A 26,677-nucleotide genomic window follows, 5' to 3' on the forward strand; every position below is an offset into this window, starting at 1 on the left:
AATGCTCTCAATGTTACAATTGATAAACTCTTGTTCCTTTTCAAATAAAGAACACTTTAGAAGATTACAAGTAATCACTCTAGCATTTACACAAAGAATGGAAGATGGGTGTAAGATCTCTTTTTGTATCTAAGTGCTTTTGTATCTTTTCTCTCTTGTACTTTTCGTTTTTGTTAAATCGGCAATGATCCAAGAAGTTTGATTGTCCTTATATAGGGGAAAATCTGTGTTGGATCACTTTGAAATGATTTAGCCGTTAATGTTAAAACGACTCTTTTAGGGGACAGATTCTGGTCAGCTTCAGACTGTTCCGGCCATTCCCTTCCTCTGTTTTCCTTCAGACGTCAGGCTTGTCTTCTTGCGTCTGGCTTGTCTTTTTGTGCCAGTTGTCTTTTACCAATAATCCATTGACCCATACATCTCGGAATGTGTCTTTTGTGTATTTCCAAGGTTTCAATTATTGGTGCAGATGGGTGGCAGTCTTTGTCTTGTAGCAAACGACTCTTTCATGCTGTCTTGAGGAAACACTCAGCTTCTACTGCGTAAGTCTTTGTCTTCGGCAATTTCTAAGCTGAATATTTTTAGTCAGCTAAGCTTCGTAAGACAATTGTTGTTGCGGCTTCTTATGCTGAGCTTTATTTCGCTTCTCTTTGTTGGGCGTTTATGTCTTAGTCTTTTGATGCTACGTTTGATTCCACTCAGCTTGATGCTTTAGACTTCTATGCTGACCTTCATTCCACTTAGCTTGTTTTGTTCATCTCATGCTGACTTCGTCCTGTCTTGCTTTTTATGTTTATCTTTATTTATATTTATACTCAACATTGAACAAACGGATTAGTACAATTAAAATAAAGCACTTAAATTTAATTGTCTCTTAATCATGGATGATTTTGTCAAATCAAAATCTTGTGGAAAGGTGTTTCAACAAACTCCCCCATTTTGATGTTGGCAAAATGCATAATTATGGAACTCAGTTTTGAAATTCCCCATGATTGATTTATTTTTTATATTTCTAAAATTGCTCCCCCGTAAGGGTTGCATCTGTTAATTTACCTCTTAAACCTTCCAAGATTTATTTGAGACAAACTAAGAATGTGTGTACTGACTAGATTTAGTTCTAATTTATTTTGAGTCTAGGTCTGCTTCCAGAAATGCTTGAATACTCAGTTTGATTTATTCATTATTATGTATACTGAGTATTTGTTTGTTCAATTTGCTTATGTTAATGTGCATTGATAAGCATGGCATTTGGACAGAATGAAAGACAAAGTTCATTGGATAGATAATGAGACATACAAAATATTTGTGCCTACAGAATAGAAAATCTTAAGTTTCACTAGTCTCTCTTCTTTAGATTCACTTGTGCTTCATGCACAGCCTTACCCTTTCCTTTCACACCCTTTCCTTTCTCTTGGCTCCCTGAAGTACCTGCCCTTTGTTGAGTTCTCTCCCCCGTTTTGCCAGCATCGGGGGTACAGATAAAGGTGTTATTTCTCGCAGCAGAGGATAGAACATTTGAATAGCGCTGTAATCTCTTTGTGCTTTCACTCAAACCATCAATGACAGGAACACTATCATCTCGAACGTGTCGAGGAACTGGTATTGACCCAGTGATCAGGCTGATAATGCACTCATGGGACTTACTAAGCCAAGTAAGAGAGCTGGTAATCTGAGCAAAGGATTGATGATACATCTTTAGTAGGGCAGAGTCATAGAAGATACGTTGAGCATTGTTCTGAATCAAATTTAATCCCATCAAACAACTGTTCTGAACAACTGTTTTGATCTCAAACCATTCATCGGTCACGAGGTCAAGTTTGTTATTATTTAATTATTTTTGCACAATCATCTCCATTAATTTCGTCGTACATATTGCTTTGTAATTTTCCTGCTTTATTTCTCACATTTTCAAAAAAAAACAAAAAAAATCCATGAGCTCAAACGAGGCTCTTACATAAAAAAAACGAAGCAAAATAAAAAAAAAAGAAAAAAAAATTGTTCAAAAAATCCTAAATACATTCTTTTGTGTACAAATTTTCAATCCTAGTCAATTTATACACAAAAGAGGGGGGCAATTGTTGGCCCAAAATAAATAAATTTTATTTTCATGTATATAGAAAGCTTGGGTTTACTTTTAGGGTATAGTTTATATGCTTCTAGAAAAATAACAATGATGAATGGAAAATAGAAAAAAAAATATATATATATATATATATATATATATATATATATATATATATATAAACTAACCGCCAGTTGATAAAGGCATCTTGCTCCACGCGGGGCGTGCTTTCTCATACGCGTAGCTTAGATCAGGCATCCGGACAAGTTCTACCCAGGAGGTCAAACACGTGGGGCATAACACCAGGAACGCCACGTGTAACCCCCATCAACAGGACGCACCAGGTTCAAAAGCTGCACCACGCGGGGCGTGCCTTCTCATACGCGGAGCTTAGATCAGGCATCCGGACAAGTTCTACCAGGAGGTCAAACACGCGGGGCGTAACACCAGGAACACCATGCGTAACCCCCATCAACAGGACGCACCAGGTTCAGAAGCTGAACCACACGGGGCGTAGCCAGACCTACATGGGGCGTGTCCTATCTCTCGGCGAACTAGAAGTCAGCACGGCAAACGAGAGATTAGTCCTCGCCCGGAGCCCGTTTCGGTCCACCCGACTTCTCCAAACGCACCCGAACACAACCACGAGCTAACCTACGAAGCCTAGCCCATCCCCACATCTAGGTCCAAGCCTTAAAATTCTCTCTAACCACAAGGTGGTGGGGTGATATGGCATGGAAGTTAGTAGAGGTTAGTGGTAGTTGGAGGAAGTTGAGGAAGTTGATGATGTGGCAGGTTAGTGGGCAAGGTTAGAGAGAAAAATAAGGGTTAGTTGATAATTAATTACCAAAATACCATTCCAAAAATGCTATAAATAGACCCTCCATTCTTCATAATTAATCACACACTCAACACACACACACACACACACCCCTTTCTAAGGTTCCTTCCAATGCTCTCTATTCTTAGTTCTTAGTTCTTGAGTTCTTCCTCTTTGTTCTTCATTTTTCTTAGCTTTAATTCCTTCTTTTAGCTTGCCTTTAGCTTTAATTCAAGTTCCAATAGCCTCTTTCCAAGTTTTTCAATTCAATTTAGCATTCCCAAGCCTTTAATTTGCTCAGTTCATAGCTAGAATTCTGTTTTCAAATTAATTTTCCAGATTCGTCCAAGTATTTTCAAAGCCCGATTTCGTCCATTTAAATTCATTTTTTGCTTTTGGTCCCTTCAACAAAGTTGTTCCTGACGTCTTGAATTTCAATTTAGTATATTTATTTTCCCAATTCCATGCTCAGAAACTATAGTTACAAGCCAATCTTTACAGCCCAAATTCTTATAGATGGTCTGTTTCCAGAATTTCCCAGATTCGACCAGTTATTTTCAACTCCCAATTTCGTCCATTTAGAGTCCGTTTTAGCCTTCGGTCCCTTATATAAGTTTGTTTCTCACTTTCTGAAGTTAAATTTAGCCTATTTACACGTCCAATTCCGTGTTCTTAAGCACTCAAACGAGCCCACCGAAGTCAAAGGTTAAATATGCCCCATTTGCCTACCACACGTTTTGACATTGCCAAGATCGTACACCATACGGGCCCGACCGACCGCATTGCTCCAAGAACTTCAAGCCGACATCAAAATTCAACGTCCAGCCGAGATAGCTATTGTGGCTCCGAGTTTGTCGTTGAATTTCAATTTTATTTTAATTGCATTTCAATTCTTTGTATTGATTTGTCTTTTCCCAATTCAATTGATTGTCTATATGTTTAGTATAGAAATTTTTCAATTGTAATTCATTATCCAATTTCATGCTTGTTGAACATATCAAATCAATAAAATACCAATTTTTTCACCAAATCTCGTGTCAATTTCGCACTTTAATTTCTTTATTTTACCCGTCTTTAATTTATCCACATTAGCTTAAATAAAAATAATTTATCTCCCAAAGTTTCTATAATGGCGTGAGAGACCCAAGAGGGACTTTTTCAATCCTTGCGTCCCTCGTCAGTCGCCTCGTTTAGATTTCAAGTTTTGGCGCGCAAATTCCATAAACTTAACCGTCTTTAATAATTGAGAAATAATCTTCTCTGGCACGCCCGCACCCTAACCACACGTGACAAGGTTGAAAATTAGCATATTTCGAAAATATCGCTAACAGTATTACATACATACTAGATACAGACCTGCACTGAGTTAAATGCATCATTGGTCACTGATGTTACATAATTGTCTTTAAATTGTCACTCAACTTCAATTTGTTTCAATAAAACCACTCAACTTTGAATTTTATTTCAATTAGATCACTTCAATAATTTCAGTGGCTAAAAGACATCAGAATGATGTCATGACTGACATGTCTACATAAGTCAACTCACATTTATGACCGAAACGACATAGAGCAGCTACTACCGGTTATTTTTATGAAAAAAAATTAAGTTTTTTTTTCTTCATAAAATTAACTGACACATGATTGTCAAGTGGCGTATATGTGATGACATGTGTCCTTTCGGTCAGATATCTAAGTTAATTCATGCTGATGTGTCACTTACGTCATCATTCTTATCCATTTTAATCACTGAAATTGCCGAAGTGACCTAATTGAAATAAAACTTAAAATTAAGTGATTTTATTGAAACAAATTAAAATTGAGTTATAATTTTGAGACAATTATGTAGCATCAGTGACCAATGATATCTAGTATGTATGGTCCTTATTTTTTTTTTTTTGAATCAAAAGAATGAATTGAATTAATCAATGTGCCATGAATGACAATAGTTCAACTAATCAACAGAAATGAAACTTGATAAAGAATGAAAGAATGTGGGGCAAGTGTTAAACGAGAAGACCGAGCAATTGCGTGGGCTAACCCGTTAGCTTGCCGCCAAATCCATTTGATTGAATAAGAGTCGTTAGTTACTAGAAGTTCTCGACATTGAGCAATTATGTCCCCTAATTCGGAATCGTCAGCCGAGTTGCCATTGATAGCATCCACGACTAGCTTGGCGTCGGATTCGAATGTGACATTTTTGACGTTCTGATCAATTAACTAATGCATAGCGGTGAGTATTGTTGTGGTTTTGCTTTCCTGAACCGAAGGGCGACAACTGATTTTTCTACTCTCCTGAGTATGAATCTCCCATCGGCGTCACGAATATATGTATGGTCTTTATTATTGACCAATATATTTAAAAATGGTATAAATGATAAAGTCCAAAAATAATCTTTGTGTTTTCAGTTTTTTTTATCGAATTGGTATCTGAATTAATTTTTGTCTAAATATGGATTGAGGTTTTCGTTTTGGTAAAAACGATGATCGTTTAGTTTGATACTATAAAAATAACAATTAACAAGTTTAAATTGAAAAATTATAAGAATTAAACTTGTTTAATACTATATTTATTATGAAATCAAATTTTTTATTTTTCACCATCATCATTTTTTTTAAACATTTATTGTCTCCTTTCTCATCAAACAACACCTTAAAATTAAAAAGTTAAAAAATTAAATTTGTTTAATTGATTTTTTTAACTTTAAAATCCCTAAATACAGTAAAACCTTTATAAATTAATACTCGATAAATTAATAAACTCTCTAAAATAATAATTTCTTCTGGTACCGACTTGGGCCAGTTCAAAAAATGATCAATTTTAATAAATTAATAAGATAATAATTTTCTGAAACAACCCTTTATAAATACATTGTATTATTACCTCTATAAATTAATAATTTCTCAAATACATATGCGAAATATATATAGATATATATACTTGGGATAATTTAGCAAAATATGAATCTATAGTATTTTATTTTTTCTTGAAATTTAAATCTAGTTGAATTTCATCTCTAACTATTCTTAGTACATTCAAAAGTTCCGGTGTATGCTTATCAAATTTTAACCAAAAATTATAAAGAGTGCATGATGCTATAATTGTTTCATTTCTTGTGACTGGTTTCAAATGTACCAAATCATTCTCATCTTCATCCTCAATTGAATTTTGCATAACGCTCGACACAATTTCTTCTAAACTTTGGAGTTGTGAGCATTCATTGTTTTCACCGAAATAATCCAATATTTGATTGACATTCATTTGATTGCGGTAACCATGTTGACCAATCATTCCTTTAAGTTCATGAATGTCTTCTTCCATAATTGCTCTCTCTAAATTCGTTGTAACATATTCATCTCATGTACGAATTTTGCAATGTTTGAAACAATTAGTAATTTAAAATTTATTTATAAAAAATTGAAAATCACTCTATAAATTAATAATTATTAATATCTTTATAAATTAATAAAATTTTATATTCCTAACATTATTATTATTTTATTGAGATTTTACTTTAATTTTGAATTCTTGTTTTCAGTGAAAGGAAAACTGTAGTCCTCCCCCATTCGCAAATGAAATGCTCAGTCTTTTTTGACTAAATTCTTCATCGTCACAGAGCTCACAGCTTGTACTGAAAAACCAGATGAAACTAAAAAACTTAGAAAAGCTTGTTTGATATTTAGCTCCTAATTGAAGTTAATCATCAATGGCAAAAGAGAATAAGAGGTATGCAGTGGTGACCGGAGCTAACAAGGGGATCGGATTCGGAGTTTGTAAGCAACTGTCTTCGAATGGAATTGTAGTGATTTTAACAGCCAGAGACGAGAAAAGAGGCCTTGAAGCTGTTCAAAACCTCAAAGATGCCGGTCTCTCCGATTATGTGGTTTTTCATCAACTTGATGTCGCTGATTCTGAGATTATCATCGATGTTCTTGCTGATTTTATCAAATCTCAGTTCCAGAAGAAGAAGAAGAAGGAGAAGAGTCTTCTCCATAGGAATCATTCAGAAAGCAACTCCATCAAAATCAGAATGCAGAAACAGAGATAAGCATAGGAAATAATTAAGTGCGAACAATCAAAGCACTCAACATTTTATGAAAGCCCAAACGCGACTTTCCGTTGATTTCTCTGCAATTCTTTAAGTTTGGTCAAGGTCAGACCTCAATAAATGTCTCAAATGCGTTAATCTTTCAGTTACCTATTTTACTCTCTTTCATTGCGTTTCTTTCCTTTTCTTATAATATTGCGTTTCTTTCCTTTTGCTATAAATACCAATTTTCTCTCTAATTCCTTTGTGTTTTTTTCTTAACTCAGTCTCCTGGCTCTACTGATCTCGGTATCATAGCTTCAAATTTTCCGTATTTGGAGTTTTCCAGCTTTTGAATTCTGTGTTTATAATTTCATGCTATTCTGATTCCGGGATTAACGGTGCAATGATATAATTTTACAGTTCCTGTAGTTCCGACCCGTTGAGTTTGGTGATTCGAAGTTAGGGTTTTGATTTATTACGTATTTTGAATTTGATTTTGCTTGATTTGGGGGTTTTGGATAAGCTTAATGACTGAGTTTGATCTCTAGGGTTTCTGTTAATGTTATTCTGATCAGTTTCCTTGAGGTTGAGAAATTGATTTGCATTGAAATAGATAGGTGCATGGAGTGGTCAATTTGTGGTTGTTTGTGACAGAGATTAATACAAGATCTATAATTAGGCACATCAGTTTGAGCTTTTAGTTCAATCCGTTCCATGGCATTCGGTTTTCATTTTTGAACTTGTCTTTTTTGGTGTATGAATCTGTTTCTTGAGACATGGAACCTCAACAAAGATCCAGAATTGATTTGATTGAATTGAAAGCTCGCATAGTGAAGAAGATTGGGGTTGAGCGGTTCAAGAAGTACTTCTATTACTTGAATAGGTTTTTGAGTCAGAAGCTGACCAAGAGTGACTTTGATAAGTCATGTTTTTGCTTGCTCGGAAGGGAGAATCTTCCATTGCACAATCAGTTAATGTGTTCCATTTTGAAGAACGCGTGCCAGGCCAAGACAGCTCCACCGGTCAATGACGTGGGACCCACGAAATCGGTAGTTCAACTGTCCAAATGTTCTCCTGCTGCTAGAGAAGATGGGTTTGAAGTTCAACAGAGTGGATCTCTTCTTCCCAATCAGAATCAGAATGTGTCTATTTGGTCAAATGGAGTTATACCGAAGTTCCCACGAAAGGTTAGGTCACGTATACGTGGTCGTAAGCCCAGAGACCGACCTAGCCCCCTTGGGCCCACAGGGAAAGTTGATCCTGGCTCACACCAATTGATTGGTGCTGAAGAGTGTGGCAGTAAAGTAATAACAGATAATGGAAAGATGCCTCCATGTGATTATGAGAGGCAAGTGCAACATCTTCAAGCTGTTGCAGTTGCTGTTGCTGAGTCATCTGAGTACAAAAGGGAAAGGTCAGCAGCAGCTGAACAGCCCTCTAAAAGACCTCGGACGCATAACAAAGATCACATTGTATCTGTGGAAGGCGGGGAAGAGGCGGAACAAGCAAAACACTTGAGTTTCTCTAGTAGGCCACTACTTGCCCCGCTCGGAATTCCAGTGTGCTCAGCTAGTGTTGCCCCTCTCGGAGAGATGCCTCCATGTGATGATCAGATGCCAGTGCAACATCTTCAAGCAGTTGCTGTTGCTGAGCCATCGGAGTACGAAAGAGGAAGTTTAGCAGCTGAACGGCCCTCTAAAAGACCTCGCACGCAGAGCAGGGATCAGATTGTATTTGTGGATGAAGATGGGGAAGAGGCGGAACAAGCAAAACACTTGAGTTTCTCTAGTAGGCCACTACTTGCCCCGCTCGGAATTCCATTGTGTTCAGCTAGTGTTGGTGGCGCCCGCAAAGCTCAGCCAGTGGCAACCAGTAGTAATTTCGTTAGCTATTATGAGAGTGGTGAATTGTCTGATTCAGAGACGTTGAGGAAACGAATGGAGCAGATTGCAGCTTTGCAGGGTATTGGAGGAGGGGTCTCGATGGAATGTGCGAATACGTTGAATAATATGTTGGATATTTACTTGAAGAGATTGATCCGGTCTTGTGTTCACTTGGTAGGTGCAAGGTCTCCACATGATCCAAGAAAGTCCCAGACTAATAGCGGAACAGCAGACGTTATGCACGAACAAAGACCGCAGCGTTCTATATCATTACTTGATTTTAAAGCTGCCATGGAGCTTAATCCACAACAACTTGGTGGAAATTGGCCATTTCTGCTTGAAAAAATAAGCATGCACGCATTTGAGGATTAAACGAGTTCCGATGAGATTCTGTGTGCCAAAGCTATAATTGGGCGTAGCTCCGCTGGTTCATGATGTTGAAGGTGCTGGTTATCCAGTTTTGATCGGTCAGACTGCAGAACGACCAGGTTAATTTTCAACAATCAGTAAGAATTGGAGTCAACTCGGAATCTAACAGTCCAACCTGAACCAGAAGTGATCCCGGTTTTTTATTTTTAAAAATTAATTAAAGGTAAAGAAAAGTGTAAAAATAAAATAAAAACTATCTGTTCTGAATTTTTTTTTTGGCTCTTAAATCTATTGTTTTTATAATATCAAAATAATAATGAAATTAATTTTGAAATGTTAACAATTTGATGCTAAAATTATTGACTCAAATATGATTGTGATAAATCAAATATGATTGTGATGAATTCATAAAGCTTATTATATTATAGTTCAAAAAAAGCAATAATTTTAATTTCCAAAATCTATAGCTGGTTTATAATTTTTGTTTATCAATAGTTTGTTTATAAAATTTTTTAATAACTAATTTATAATTTTAAATTAACCATATATATTTATTTATTTATTTATCCTCTAATTATAATCTGCAAAGTCACATTATAATACATTTAGAAGCAAAGGTAGGTGGCTTGCTCTAAACTTATGTAAAAAAAAAATTAAACATTTAGAACCAAATTTAACATTCAAGTATGAAATCATGCAAATTAAACCCTAATGTTTTCAAGCAATATCATTTTTAAAAATTTGAAAGGATTGGTTTGACTATTATTTAACTATCATATTAGATAATCCAAACAAGGGTTTCAAAAAATCGAAACAGTTTCGTAATTTTTAGTTGGTTATTTGTAACTATATTAATAACATAGTAAATATTTTAGATATTTTTATAAAAAAAAAATTTATGATTAACTTTTTTTTTTTTTTGGTAAGAAGGGAAGAAAAAAAAAACAAACAAAAACCTAACCCGGGATCAGTCTAGGAAGACTGACCCCAATCCTATCCTCAAGAAGAGAAGGTAACAGAAAAGAAGGAGGAACGGAAAGGGTAGAAACACCTAACATCCCCCCATGCCCAGCAGCTGCCAAGCGATCCGCCACGCGGTTTTGCTCCCTATAAATATGGGAGAAGGTAAGAGAATCGAAGGCAGGACGAAGCCTCAAGATGGCTTTAATGAGATTCTGACTCTTAAGACAAACAGCCTGTCTATCCGAAATCCTGTTGATAGCCTCCAAATTGTCAGACTCCACCGAAAGTCTTTTAACACCCATGCGAATGGCGAGTTTAATGCCAGACAAGATCCCCCAGAGCTCTGCAGTAAAGGAGGAGCCCGTACCTAAGTTATGGGTAAACCCAGCCAGCCAGGCGCCACCAGCATCCCGAAGAACTCCACCAGCAGCAATTCTGCCATTACTAAGGCAGGAGCCATCCGTATTCAACTTGACAACCCCTTCCCTGGGCTTCCTCCAACCAACTAACTGGACCTCTTTAACCGGGGAGGGGTGAACCAGGGGCTCTCCTTCAAAACTCTTTGTAATAACAGAGAGTTTTTTCGAGAAGTAAAACCGGAGGTCAGGAATAAAGACAGTCTTCTCAGCAAATAACTCTTCATTCCTCCATTTCCACATTTGGTGACAAATAATAGCGAAGAGAATAGCCCCGTGCTCCATACTGGCCAACAAATTCCCATTAACGCCTTCAGAGAACCAGTCAATATCAGAGAACCCCATAAAGGAAGGAAGGATGTGGTGAGGAAGGACCCCTTCCCAAACCTTTCTACTATTCGGGCAATCCCTCAAAGCATGGCACAAGGTTTCCACATGGCCGCTGCATCTGCTACAGGCACCAGATACAGCCAAGTGCCTTCTGTGTCTATCTGCATTCGTGAGGAGCCTGTCTTTGACTCCCAGCCATAGGAAACTCCTAATGCGGTAGGGGACTTTGAGGGCCCAAATGGACTTCCAAATTTCCAAAGGAGGATCAGCCCTATTAGGGGTAAAAGCTTCATAGGCCGATTTGCAAGAATAAGAACCATTATTAGTCAAGGCCCAGCAGTGTCTGTCCTTATCCTCCTCCTGATTACTAATCTTCACACCTCTAATATTAAGGAGGGTCTCCAGGCTAAGAAAGGAGTCGAACTTAGACCAGATCCAGTCTCCCTCCGAGTCCACCACATCAGCAATTCTCCAGGAGAGGAGATCATTCGGCGGAGGGGCGATGCACACCTCAATCAACGGTTTGTCACCAATCCAGGTGTCATACCAGAAACTAATGGATCTCCCATTACCCACCTCCAAGCCAATCCCCGTACAGAACTCAGCAAAAACAGCACTAAGCCCTTTCCAGAGGAAGGAACAGCTGACAACCCTCTCCTTCGGGCCACCAAAGATTCTATCTTTCCTATACTTGCCGCACAGAAGACGAACCCAAAGGGAGGAGGGGGATTGCCACATTCTCCAAAGAAGCTTCATTAACAGGACTTTATTATTGTCCTTAGCTTGCCTTATACCAAGACCCCCCCTGCTCTTAGGCTGGCAGGCTTCCTTCCAAGGGACCAGGTGAATCTTCCTCCCATCCCCAGACTCTCCCCACAGAAAACGCCGATTAATTTTATCAAGGTCGTTGAGGACCGGCTCAGGGAGCTTACAGGCTTGCATGATGTGATTTGGAGCAGCGCAGTTGATAGACTGGATTAAAGTAAGGCGACCTGCAAGTGAAAGAGAATTAGCTTTCCAGCTAGCACACAAACCGTTAGATTTGTCCAAAATGTCTTTAAAAGAGGCTTTGGACACCCTGTCACTATGAAGAGGGACCCCAAGGTATTTCCCAAACGATTGAGTCAGGGGAATGCCAGACATCTCACTCAGTCTTCTACACAAGCTATTATCCATATTCTTGGAACAAAGCATACGGGATTTATGGATGTTAATCTTCTGGCCAGAAGCCTCACAAAAGCAGTCGAGGATATCCATCACAGCCTTAATTTGTTCCTCATTACCCTCCACAAAAAGCATGACATCATCAGCAAAGAGTAAATGGGTAACAGGGGGGCAATGTCTGTTGATGGAAACAGGGTGGAGAGTCCCTTTGCTCACCGCCTCTTGGATCAGGTGAGACAATCTTTCCATGGCAATAACAAAAAGGAATGGGCTCATAGGATCCCCTTGACGAATACCCCTGGATGGAGAGAACTCATCCGACATATCCCCATTGATCATAACCTGGAAAACAGGAGAGGAGATACACTTTCCAATCAAATTCCTCCAGTTCTCCGGGATACCAGCTTTGGCTAAACTATCCAGAAGAAAGCTCCAGTTCAACCTATCATAGGCTTTCTCCAGATCCAGCTTGAGAGCCACGATCCCTTTCTTGCCTTTCTTAATCTTCATAGAATGGACAACCTCCTGGGCAATAACAACGTTATCCATCAATTGTCTTCCAGGAACAAAGCTCCCTTGATTTTGGCTGATAATATCCGGAAGGATCTTCCGGATTCTATTAGCCACAATCTTAGTAATAGCTTTATACAAGACATTACAAAGACTGATGGGTCTCATCTGGAGAAAGGAAGACGGCTTGGCAACCTTAGGAATCAAGACAAGGAGGGTTTTATTAACCAAACCGATATCGTTCGAACCACCAAAGACACCTAACACAAAGCTGTATATACCCTCTTTAACAGTGTCCCAGTGTTTATGATAGAAACTAGCGGGGATACCATCAATACCAGGAGCCTTAGTGGAACCGATGCTGGAGAAGGCCAGATCAATCTCTTTAAGCTCAATGGGATGGAAAGCATTATTAATAGCATCCTCCCCCAAACGAGGAAAGGAAATGCCAGAGTGGGCACTCTCTAGGTCCACAGCTTCCTCTCTGAACAGGTCCTTGTAGAAATCAAGGGCAAGGCGCCGAATGTCCTCCTCCTCAAAAATCCACTCACCACTGGCGTCTTTAATAGCCTCGATCCTATTTCGCTGTCTCCTAATGATCGTTGAGAGGTGGAAAAACCTGGTATTCCGGTCCCCGTCTTGAATCCAAGCCTTCCTAGATTTCTGGAACCACAGAAGCTCTTCATGTCTAAGCACAGCTTCCAACTCGTTCTGAAGAGCTCTTAGGTGACCATTCAGGCTATGATCAAAACGAACCTCCTCCAAGCAACGCTGAACACCTTCCATTCTCCTCAAGAGTTTGTTCTTCCTCCTGATAATATGACCAAAAGTATTTTTATTCCAAACAGCCACATTCCTCCTGAATTCCTCAGTAGCGAGGAGAACATCAGAGTGGGGATGCCAATTGCTTTTAACGAAATCCTTAAACTCGGGGTGAGACTCCCAAGCCACCAGATACCTAAAAGGTCTATTACCTTTCAGCCGATTTCCTTTGACCAAATTAATGAGGATAGGGCAATGGTCTGAGTGACGGAAAGGGAGATTAAGTACCTTGACCTCAGAAAACCTATAAATCGCTGCAACATTAGCGTACACCTTATCCAACCTAACAAACACACTATTCCTTTTCCAGGTAAATTTGTGGCCAGCAGCACCCAGGTCCGAAAGCCCGCACATATCCATACTTTGCTTATGATTAAGACACCGGTTCACATAATGATTACCCCCTCCTCTCTGATCACTCAAGAGGGCAATGTCATTAAAATCCCCGGCAACCAACCACGCCTCCACCATGTTAGAGCTAAAAGAATGAAGGATCTCCCACAGCCTTCTTCGGTTAGTCGAAACAGGATCAGCATAGACGAAGGTAATAAAGAAGGGTTTATTACCCGGGTAACACACCTTACTATGGATGAATTGACTGTCCATAGTAACAATATCAATATTGACTTGACCTGGCTTCCAAAAGAGCCAAATCCCCCCTGCCCGGCCAGTAGCCTCCGACCTGACGCAATTCCAATTCTTAAACTTTCTAACCACCTCATCTGCTTTGGCTCCACTAACCTTGGTCTCAAGAAGGACAAAGCAGGAAGGGTTAAACTGTTTAATGAGATCATTGACATGAATGCGGGTAGCCTTGCTCGCCGCACCTCTAACATTCCAAACGAAGAAGTCCATCAGAGGGGGAGACTACAGACGCAGGCCCAAACCCTAGATCAGGTATTTGTTTGGGGCTCCGGAGAGCCTAGAGGCGGTCCCAGAAGGACCCCTTTTATCCAAAGAATTCAAACCATGAAGGTTCTTTTTAGGTTTCCCTTTGGGATTCTTCATGTTTAACTTACTCACTCCTATAGTCTTACCAATAGGAGCATCAACAGGAGGATGTAGAGTACTCGCCTCCCTACTCAAACCCTTCCCAGCTGACAGGATAGACTGGGGAATCTCTTTGCCTTTAGCAGAAGCATTAGAGACAAAGAGAGGATTAATAGAATTACCCAGACTAGAGGCATGCTCTACCGACTCTAGACCAGGCATGCTTAAATCAATCTGCTTATCAGAAGGATCCGAGTCTTGATCTTCCTCCATAGACAAAACACCGAACCTTGACCCGGAACCCGAAGCTGAGTCCACTCCAGTCTCAATCCCCTTCTTAATATCCGGGGGTCTGACCTTGATCTCAGGAGCAATCTGGAGAGTAGTCATCTTCGTACTGATATCTGGTGAATGATTAGCATTAACATTAGCCCGTGGCTTCCTTCTCACTGGCCTCTTGGCAAGCATCCATGGGCCAAAGCTCCTTACTTCCCCTTGACTCTTCTCAGCTTCGCCTATGATAGGTTGCACCAACTCCTCCACGTCCTTCCTCCTCTTAGGACAACCCTCAAGGGTATGGCCAAACATACCACATTCATAGCAGATGTTGTGTATACCTTCATATTCAATATGATAGACCTTGTTTTGAGTACAGAACTAAGAAAGAAGAGGCTTAGCGAGATCAATATCGATACAGACCCTGGCAAACTTGCCTCTCACTGCCCCAATGGTAGTCTTATCAACATGGTGGACTTTCCCAATAAGGCTACCAATCTTGTTCAGGAACCTATCACTGTAGTATTCAAGAGGTAGGCCCGGGAACCTAACCCAAGTAAGGATCCTGTTAACAGAGCAATCATGGGGATCAAAATTTGGGACCCAAGGTCTCAGAGCCAACACATGATTGGAGATAATATACGGACCACCATTCACAACAGCATTGAAATCCTCAGCCCTTGTGAATTTAATGACATAATAGTCATTTTCAAGGTCTGTGATAGTAACCTTTCCTTTCTTTGCCCATTGAGCCTGGATCCGCTGGGCAAAATAATTGAAACTGATCCTTTTCCCCAACACAGTGACGATTAACGCCAATTTCCACTTCGATCTCATGACCCGCTTGTCATCTGAGGACAGCCGGATCCTAGGACACAGCGGGTTATCAGGCTCTCCATCCTCAGAATCGGAATCAGAGAGAAAATCCCCGGAATCATTCTCAAAAGCATCCACCTCCATCATGGGATCCTCCTTTGACACCCCTAGCAACTTATCCCTCCAGGAGGGGCCTCCCAAATCCACGGAAACTTCCGCTTGAGCGGCTTGCGTAGTCTGTGCGGCTTGCGCGGCCAGCACGGCCTGCGCGGCCAACGAAAGTCGCACGGTATGCTCATCCTGCTGGGGAGAGACGGCCGGTACTCCCTGTGGCCCAAGCACCGGAAGCGGCCCTCTAACTCCGGAATCATACGCGCGTCCCTCCGTGAAAAACGAGTCCAAGGCAGCGGCCGCGGCACCAACACCTTCCAGCCCCCGATCGGCCGCCGCATCCCTAGAAGCCCCCAACGGCACCGACGCACCCCTAGCACCCCCCGTCGAAACCGCTGAATCTGCCTCCCCACCATCCACCCACTCCGATCTACTCCTATCCCTCGACCGATCCCTCCGAATCCCGCTGCTCCGCCTCCTCCCCCGAGGAGATCCCTCGGATCTCCCATCATCCGCCGCCGCCCACGCCTCATCGATCCCGGAGCCATTGCCCCGCCCGCGCCCCGCCACCACCAGATCCGACACAGGCCAGCCGCCTGCCTTCACCGACCCATCCCCCTTAACCTTCACGATCGCCTTGGTCATCGCCGAGAGAGAGAGAGAGAGAGATTTACTTTTCTTAAATTCTACTATTAGTTATAGTTAATTTAGTTATAACTAACTTATATTTGGCAGATTTATTTATTACCATTTTCACAGTTTTTTTTTTTTTTTTTTTGTAATTGTTTGAGTAAGAAACTAAATATGTTAGACATAGGGGTGCATCAGTTCAGCTTAAACCGCATGTCAAACCGAACCGAACCGAACCGAATATGTTAGACATAGGGGTGCATCATTTTGATTTGGAGTCGGTTTTAGTTTTAGGTGTGTTGAGATTCAGTTTGACAAGAAATGTAAAAAAATCGAACCGTACCAAATTACTCATATTCTACATTATTTTATATATAATAAATATTACAAGTTTAGTTTTTTTTTTTTAGGATTAAAGTTCAATTTGCACCCTAAACATTAACCAAGAAGTCCATTAGATCCCAAAGTGGCAACCAGAATTGCAAACATTTTTTTAATTGAAAGCTGGTTAACGAGGAAGGGTCAGATAAGGACATTCCAGCTATTTTGGCAAACTAGAATTGCAAACATTAATACGTTAGAAGAAGTCATTCTATGGTTAGAGACGAACCCACGAGGAATTCAAATTTATGTAATAAACTAATGATATTCAAAGATGTTGAATATGGGCCTCATTTTATTATTTTACAATTTTTACTCCACAATTAACAAAGTTTTGTTCGGTAATGTTGTTTTTTCCTAAAATTAAATAAACTGAATTGAACATTGAACTTAATACTTGAAATAATAATTTTATATATAAATAATTATAATTATATAAATAATTATAAATTATATATAATAAATTATAAATTATATATAAATAATTATAATTATAATAAATAATGATAAATTATATATATTATAAATTATAAGTATAATAAATAATGATGAATTATATATAGAGAATGTTAAATTACAAATAATATATAAATAACTATAATTATAATAAATTATGATTAAGTTATAATAAATAATGATAAATTACTGAACTGAATGCTATTGAACTATTCAACTTGTGAGTGATGACATCCGGGCTTACCCCTATTAAGATCTTATTTTCCCATGCGAAAACACCTTCACATTCAGCTAACACTCTGGTAATTGCCTCTTTCACTTCGGGTTTTAATTCTTTGGTGATCTTCACTTTCTTTCCATTAGCTATTAGAAGGTCTTGTCGAAGGTCTTCAATACTGACCGATTCACATATTTTTGGGGGATATGTTCTAGAGTAGAGGTATCGCTCATCTTCGACAATCATGTTATGCAGTATAGTACAAGTTTCCATAATATCATCCAGTTTAATTTGATCCCAAAGCCTAGTTGGTCTACTAACATTTGCAAAACGGGCTTGGAGTACCCCAAATGCTCGTTCGACATCCTTTCTTGCACTCTCGTGCTTCTGTTTGAAAGTAACTTTCTTAGGTTCAACTGCATGCGAAAAGATTTTCACAAATGCAGCCCAATCGGAATATATATCATCTGTCAAGTAGTATTCCATCTTGTACATCTTGTTGTTGATAGTGTATTGATCTTCTAGAGCTACTCCTTGTAATTTGTCTTGAAAAAAATATGATATGTTCAATACATTAAAGTCGTTGTTTGACCCAACAACACTAAAGAACGCATGCCAAATATATAGATCCGGTGAAGCGACTGTTTCAAGCAAGGTTGTAGGAACTCCATGATCTCCTATAGTGTATTATCTTTTCCATCCAATAAGATAATTTTTTCAAGCTCATTGCATAAAATCAAGATATCTAAGCATCCTAAGGAACTCATGGGTTTCTTTGTAGCAACATTAAGCCTCCTTATATAGACTACTCTAAACACCTCGATAATAGCACGATAGAATTTTTCAAGGCATTCTGATGCAGTAAGCTCAACAATTCTGATGTACTCATCTTCACGATAAGTGGCTTCTCCATAGACAAGCATGCGAAGCGCCAATATGCATTTTTAAAGTTGAGTAAATCCTTTCTTCTTTATTGCATCAACCCTCTGTTAGAAATACATTGTGTATTCCCTAAGGTCTTCACAAGACGTACGAACAACGATCTATTCATTCAAAACCCTCTATAAAAAAAGTTGCCATCGTATAGTACTTCGTCAGCAAGTAGTCTTTATACAAACGTTATGCACCTTCTTCACGATTTCGATCCACATATTTTCTACATCGAGGTGGTGCGGATGGTTGTGCTATTTGTTGCAAGAACTCGAGTTTCATTTGCTCATTTGCTTTGTCCCGCATATTTGTAATAGCATCTACTCTCCATTGGTCAAAGTTGTATTAATCCGAACTTGACATTTTTTCTTTGAGATCGGGACAATTTTGAAGAATACAATAAAACTTAAGAGAGAAATAGATGAATTTGTATAATGAAAATGGTTGAAAGGATATAATTTTTAGTTGAAAGTGTCATAAATTTTTAGTGTTTATTTAAGAGAATTTTAAATGTCATAAATTTTTAGCTGAAAATATAGCTGCTGAAGATAGTGCCAAAATTCGTAATCTTTAAATACAACTAAAGAATAAAAGTACAAAAATAAAAAATAAACTTCATTTAAAAACATAAAATACATACTAAATAAAAAACCAAACAAATAAAATAATAATTATTTAAAACAAACAGAATAATAATTATTTAAAGCAACTATACTTCAACATAATGTATGCGTACATTTGTGGGATTCATATCCGACATATCTTTCTCGAAAAATTTGAAAATTTTCACCCTAATCACTTCGGTATGATTATGAAGAAATATTACCTCTTGTTCCACTAATAGTAGGGTTGTTATAATTTTTTCCTTTTGTAATTCTATGAAAATTATTTATCTAGCAAGTTATGTACCCGCTTTTTGTTTTCTTTTAGCACTTTTTTATCGGTCTTTTGTCCCATTGGACGTTGAGAAAACGATTATACATTTTTCATTGATTCGGTAGGTGAACTATATTTTCCTGTAGATGAAAGCTTCATTCTTTTTGAAGAATCTTCTTCGTTGTGTCTTTCTTTAAAAACGAACCATTTGGATTCGTCTTTCATTATCTACCAACAAAGAAGAACTCAACAATTTGTGAATCCAAATGTCCTCTCGGTTTCAATTGGACAGTGCAGAATAGCACCCAACAAAATCACTTATTGTTTTACTAATTTTGTAAAATTTTATTGAACTCGTATTCTCTTTTATTAAAGAATGACCTTCGGGTTTGGAAATGTTGTAATGATTGGTGATTCTATTTCAAAAATCACTCATCTGTTGATTTGTATCCATGATTTCGCCGTTTGCAATTGTCAACCAACTAGTGTATAAAAAAAATCAAGTGTATTATTCCACTTGAACCTCGTTGTTGATCCGCCAAAGCTATAATTGGGCGTAGCTAATCTGGTTCATGATGTTGAAGCTGCTAGTTAGCTAGTTCTATTCTGATCAGTTTGATGAGTCAGGTGGCTTTGTCTTTCGATGAAGCTTATGGGCTTGAGCATTCGATGTCTGTTTCATCTGTGACCTATGTTGCACGGACACGGAAATGAACACAGACATGGGAAACGTTATTTCTAAAATATAACCTTCATAAAATAGCCTACAAATAAAAATGGACATTGACACTAAATAGATACGAACACAAAACATAGAAACGCTACTAATTAGAAGTCTACGTACAACATAGTCTGCGGCAGATCATGTATGAAACAACAAATTGTTTATCGGCAACCAAGCAAGGGGCACTCAGACGCATGTGCTATCACTACTACTACTACTACTCCGAAGCCCTTTTGTACAATGTGCGGCGGACAAAAGGAAGTCCAAGACAGTTTTGCAGGATACTCTTATGTAGCTAGCTTGGGAAAGGTAAAAATTACTTGTACAAGAACTTCTTTGATTAAGTGGTCAAGAATTTGATTCCTAATAATAATCTTATTTGTTGATTAAATTGCAGGATATGATAATATGGACCTGTGTTGTGCAGTAGACATACGCATGTGGGATATGTCAAATATTGATATGAAGCGGAACTTTAACTATCAGAGCTTTTAGTTCAAACGGTTCATTACAGGCCGATTTGATCGGTCAAACCGCAGAACGACCAGGTCAATTTTTAGTGTATTAATTTTCAACAATCATTAAGAATTGGAGTCAACTCGGAATCTAACCTGAATCAGAAGTGATCCTAATTTTTTATTTTTTAAAAATTAATTAAAGGTAAAGAAAAGTGTATAAATAAAATAAAAACTATCTGTTCTGATTTTTTTTGGCTCTTAAATCTATTATTTTTATAATATCAAAATAATAAAGAAATCAATTTTGAAATGTTAACAATCTGATGCTAAAATTATTGACTCAAATATGATTGTGATAAATTAAGGGTGTTACTACTTACCGTCCTTTTTTGCTTTTACCGCCACTATTTAGATAGTTTTACCCTTTTAATAAGAAAAAAAGAATTTTTTTGATAAAAAAAAACGCCAATTTTGGCTAGGCGGGTGTCGGATCCGCCCATCCATAGGGCTGGACGGATCCATCACCCGTCAAGCCAATGGCTGGGGCAGGTGAAACTCCCGCCCAGCCAATGGCTTGGGCAGATATAGCATCCGCCTAAGCCATTGTCTGGGCGGGTGATTCACCTGCCCCAGCCATTGGCTGGGCGGGTGATTCACCCCGCCCTACCCATTGGCTGGGCGGGTGATGGATCCGTCCCGCCCTATGGATGGGCGGATCCTACACCCGCCTAGACCAAAATTGGACCAAGGCACAAATTTAATATTTTTAGTGACGGAAAATGTTAAATCGTTCAGTTTTTTGTAGTGAAAAATTCTATAATGTTTTGTGACGAAAAATACAAAATCGTCACAAAAAAAATATGCATTATGCTCATGAGTTGTTTGAAAAAAAAAATGTAAATTTTAATGTTTTCGACTTATAATCATCTATTTTCGGGGTTCGGGTTGTCACATATCAATTATTTTCATAATTTTAATTATTGTTGTTCGGGTTCGTAATTTTGGAGAGAAAATTTTTAGTTTTTGATCAAAATTATCCAAATAAGGGCGGTAAATAGCAACCCGCTAAATTAAATATGGTTGTGGTGAATTCATAAAGCTTATTATATTATAGTTCAAAAAAGCAATTTTAATTTCCAAAATCTATAGCTGATTTATAATTTTTGGTTTTTATCAATAGCTTGTTTATAAAAAAAATTTAGTAACTAATTTATAATTTTAAATTAACCATATATTTATTTATCTATTTATCCTCCAATTACAAAGTCACATTATAATACATTTAGAAGCAAAGTTGTGTCGTTTGCTCTAAACTTATCGAAAAAAAATTAATTGATCTTTTAAATTTACAGAAGTGATTAGGGCCAAATTTAACATTCACGTATGAAATGATGCAAATTAAACTCTACTGTTTTCAAACAATATCATTTTTAAAAATTTGAAAGGATTGGTTTGACTATTATTTAACTGTCATATTAGATAAACCAAACAAGGGTTTCAAAAAATCGAAACAGTTTCGTAATTTCTAGTTGGTTATTTGTAATTATATTAATAACATAGTAAATATTTTAGATATTTTGATAAAAAAAATTATGATTAACTTATATTTGGCAGATTTATTTATTACCATTTTCACAGTTTTTTTTTTTTTGTAATTGTTTGAGTAAGAAACTAAATATGTTAGACATAGGGGTGCATCAGTTCGGTTTAAACCTCATGTCGAACCAAACTGATTGAATTCTGTTTTTTTTTTCATTCTGATTTGGAGTCAATTTTAGTTTTAGGTGCATTTCGATTCAGTTTGACAAGAAATGTAGAAAAAATCGAACCGTACCAAATTACTCATATTCTACATTATTTTATATATAATAAATATTACAAGTTTAGTTTTTTTTTTAGGATTGAAGTTCAATTTGCACCCTAAACTTTATCCAAGAAGTCCATTAGGTCCCAAAGTGGCAACCAGAATGGCAAACATTTTTTTAATTGAAAGATGGTTAGCGAGGAAGAGTCAGATAAGGACATTCCAGCTATTCTGGCAAACCAGAATTGCAAACATTAATACGTTAGAAGAAGTCATTCTATGGTTAGAGACTAAACCACGAGAAATTCAAATTTGTGTAATAAACTAATGATATTCAAAGATGTTGAATATGGGCCTCATGTTATTATTTTACAATTTTTACTCCACAATTAACAAAGTTTTGTTAAGTAATGTTATTTTTTTTACTGAATTGAACATTAAACTTGAAATGATAATTTTATATATAAATAATTATAATTATAATAAATAATAATAAATTATATATATATAAAATAATAAATAATTATAAATTATATATAATAAATAATAAATTATAAATTATATAAAAATAATTATAAGTATAATAAATAATGATGAATTATATATAAAGAATGCTAAATTACAAATAATATATAAATAACTATAATTATAATAAATAATGATAAATTACGATTAAGTTATAATAAATAATAATAAATTATATATAAATAATTATAATTATAATAAATAATAATAAATTACTGAACTGAATGCTATTGAACTATTTAACTTATAAGTGATGACATCCGGGCTTATCCCTGTTAAGATCTTATTTTCCCATGCGAAAACACATTCACATTCAGTTAACACTCTAGTAATTGCCTCTTTCACTTCGGGTATTAATTCTTTGCTGATTTTCACTTTCTTTCCATTAGCTATTAGAAGGTCTTGTCGAAGGTCTTCAATACTGACCGATTCACATACTTTTGGGGGATATGTTATGGAGTAGAGGTATCGCTCATCTTCGATAATCATGTTATGCAGTATAGTACAAGTTTCCATAATAACATCCAGTTTAATTTGATCCCAAAGCCTAGTTAGTCCACTAACCTTTGCAAAACGGGCTTGGAGTACCCCAAATGCTCGTTCGACATCCTTTCTTGCACTCTCGTGCTTCTGTTTGAAAGTAACTTTCTTAGGTTCAACTGCATGCGAAAAGATTTTCACAAATGCAGCCCAATCGAAATATATATCATCTGTTAAGTAGTATCCCATCTTGTACATCTTGTTGTTGATAGTGTATTGATCTTCTAGAGCTACTCCTTGTAATTTGTCTCGAAAAAAATATGATATGTTCAATACATTAAAGTCATTGTTTGACCCAACAACACTAAAGAACGCATGCCAAATCTATAGATCCGGTGAAGCGACTGTTTCAAGCAAGGTTGTAGGAACTCCATGATCTCCTATAGTGTATTGTCCTTTCCATCCAATAAGATAATTTTTTCAAGCTCATTGCATGAAATCAAGATATCCAAGCATCCTAAGGAACTCATGGGTTTCCTTGTAGCAACATTAAGCCTCCTTATATAGACTACTCTAAACACCTCGATAATAGCCCGATAGAATTTTTCAAGGCATTCTAATGCAGTAAGCTCAACAATTCTGATGTACTCATCTTCACGATAAGTGGCTTCTCCATAGACAAGCATGCTAAGCGCCGATATGCATTTTTAAAGTTGAGTAAATCCTTTCTTCTTTATTGCATCAACCCTCTGTTGGAAATACATTGTGTATTCCCTAAGGTCTTCATAATACGTACGAACAACGATCTACTCATTCAAAACCCTCTATGAAAAAAGTTGCCATCGTATAGTACTTCGTCAGCAAGTAGTCTTTATACAAACGTTATGCACCTTCTTCACGATTTCGATCCATATATTTTCTACATCGAGGTGGTACAGATGGTTGTGCTATTTGTTGCAAGAACTCGAGTTTCATTTGCTCATTTGCTTTGTCCCGCATATTTGTAATAGCATCTACTCTCCATTGGTCAAAATTGTATCAATCCGAACTTGACATTTTTTCTTTGAGATCGGGACAATTTTGAAGAATACAATAACACTTAAGAGAGAAGTAGATGTATTTGTGTAATGAAAATGGTTGAAAGGGTATAATTTTTAGTTGAAAGTGTCATAAATTTTCAGTGTTTATTTAGGAGAATTTTTAGTGTATAGTGCCAAAATTCGTAATCTTAAAATAGAACTGAAGAATAGAAGTATTAAAATAAAAAAATAAACTTCATTTAAAAACATAAAATACATACTAAATAAAAAACCAAATAAATAAAATAATAATTATTTAAAACAAACAGAATAATAATTATTTAAAGCAACTATACTTCGACATAATGTATGCGTACATTGGTTGGATTCATATCCGACGTATCTTTCTCGAAAAAATTGAAAATTTTCACCCTAATCACTTCAGTCTGATTACGAAGAAATATTACCTCTTGTTCCACTAATAGTAGGGTTGTTAAAAATTTTTCCTTTTGTAATTCTATGAAAATTATTTATCTAGCAAGTTATGTACCCGCTTTTTGTTTTCTTTTAGCACTTTTTTATCGGCCTTTTGTCCCATTGGACGTTGAGGAAACGATTATACATTTTTCATTGATTCGGTAGGTGAACTATATTTTCCTGTAGATGAAAGCTTCATTCTTTTTGAAGAATCTTCTTCGTTGTGTCTTTCTTTCAAAACGAACCATTTGGATTCGTCTTTCATTATCTACCAACAACGAAGAAATGGAAATTTGGAGTCATGCCTCTAAGCGTATAATTCTTCGTCATTCTCAACAATTTGTGAATCCAAATGTCCTCTCGGTTTCAATTGGACAGTGCAGAATAGCACCCAACAAAATCACTTATTGTTTTACTAATTTTGTAAAATTTTATTGAACTCGTATTCCCTTTTATTAAAGAATGACCTTCGGGCTTGGAAATGTTGTAATGATTGGTGATTCTATTTCAAAAATCACTCATCTGTTGATTTGTATCCATGATTTCGCCGTTTGCAATTGTCAACCAACTAGTATATAAAAAAAAATCAAGTGTAGTATTCCATTTGAACCTCGTTGTTGATCCGCCAACAGCTTGTGCTTGAGGTTCAGTTACTTAAGCTCATTCATCAACCGAACTTGTTCTTACAGATTCAACATTAATAGAGACTTTACCAAAATGGTCTAGACGGAAAGGTAAGGTAGCACAGGGTCGTTTTCAACAAGTTAAGGTGGTTGAAAATTCATTTTAAGAAATTTGAGGTGGTGAAAAACTCATTTGGAATGTTTTGAGGGTCACTAAGCATTTGGGGGCAAGTTGGGTACATGTTAATATTATTCTTGTTGTGGATAAGGTTGTAAAAAATATTAGATGCTAGTCGAACTGGACAGGGCCTGTAAGGATTAATCGGGGATTAGTTGGGGATTAATCGGATTTGTATTTTTATATTTTTATTTGTTAGCAACAAATTATTATATAAATTCAATATGTACATATTATTTAAAAATAATAATATGAAATTATTTAATATAGAAAAACACGTATATTTATAATATATATCTTTAAAAATTAAAAAATGATGAAGATGTTCTTGATCTGCGAACATGAAGATGTTCATTGTTTTATTGAATAAAATTAAGATAGTAGTTCTTTTGGGTTTATAATTGGTGATTTTTTTTGGATCATGCTTGGTTAAGAGGTTTAATGAGATTATAATCACTAAAATAGATTGATTTTAGTGATTTAGGAATTTTCAGATTGGAATCTGTATTGTTCTAGTCTCGACATGGGATGCGTGATCCAAATGGAGTCATACCGATGTTCCCACGAAAGGTTAGGTCACGTATACGTGGTCGTAAGCCCAGAGACCAACCTAGCCCCTTGGGCCAACAGGGAACGTTGATCCTGGCTCACACCAATTGATTGGTGCTGAAGAGTGTGGCAGTAAAGTAATAACAGATAATGGAAAGATGCCTCCATGTGATTATGAGAGGCAAGTGCAACATCTTCAAACTGTTGCAGTTGCTGTTGCTGAGCCATCTGAGTACGAAAGGAAAAGGTCAGCAGCAGCTGAACGGCCCTCTAAAAGACCTCGGACGCAGAGCCAAGATCACATTGTATCCGTGGAAGGCGGAGAAGAGGCAGAACAAGCAAAACACTTGAGTTTCTCTAGTAGGCCACTACTTGCCCCGCTCGGAATTCCAGTGTGCTCAGCTAGTGTTGCCCCGCTCGGAGAGATGCCTCCATGTGATTATCAGAGGCCAGTGCAACATCTTCAAGCAGTTGCTGTTGCTGAGCCATCGGAGTACGAAAGGGGAAGTTTAGCAGCTGAACGGCCCTCTAAAAGACCTCGCACGCAGAGCAGCGATCAGATTGTATTTGTGGATGAAGATGGGGAAGAGGCGGAACAAGCAAAACACTTGAGTTTCTCTAGTAGGCCACTACTTGCCCCGCTCGGAATTCCATTGTGTTCAGCTAATGTTGGTGGCGCCCGCAAAGCTCAGCCAGTGGCAACCAGCAGTAATTTCGTTAGCTATTATGAGAGTGGTGAATTGTCTGATTCAGAGACGTTGAGGAAACTAATGGAGCAGATTGCAGCT

At 37.3% G+C, this 26,677-nt stretch overlaps 1 protein-coding gene across 1 annotated transcript; it reads left to right on the forward strand.

The window, feature by feature from the left end:
* Positions 1-6,455: 6,455 nt before the first annotated feature.
* Positions 6,456-9,410, forward strand: LOC136203286 (uncharacterized). The gene has a single exon (XM_065994404.1). The coding sequence runs from the start codon at positions 7,689-7,691 to the stop codon at positions 9,165-9,167; it is 1,479 nt and encodes a 492-aa protein (XP_065850476.1). The 5' UTR covers positions 6,456-7,688; the 3' UTR covers positions 9,168-9,410.
* Positions 9,411-26,677: the final 17,267 nt, after the last annotated feature.

The sequence above is a fragment of the Euphorbia lathyris genome, chromosome 8 (assembly GCF_963576675.1).
Source record: "Euphorbia lathyris chromosome 8, ddEupLath1.1, whole genome shotgun sequence".
Lineage (NCBI taxonomy): Eukaryota > Viridiplantae > Streptophyta > Magnoliopsida > Malpighiales > Euphorbiaceae > Euphorbia > Euphorbia lathyris.

Bases quoted from the DNA above. Each gene is read 5' to 3' on its own strand.
- LOC136203286 (XM_065994404.1), top strand. From the start codon at position 7,689: ATGGAACCTCAACAAAGATCCAGAATTGATTTGATTGAATTGAAAGCT.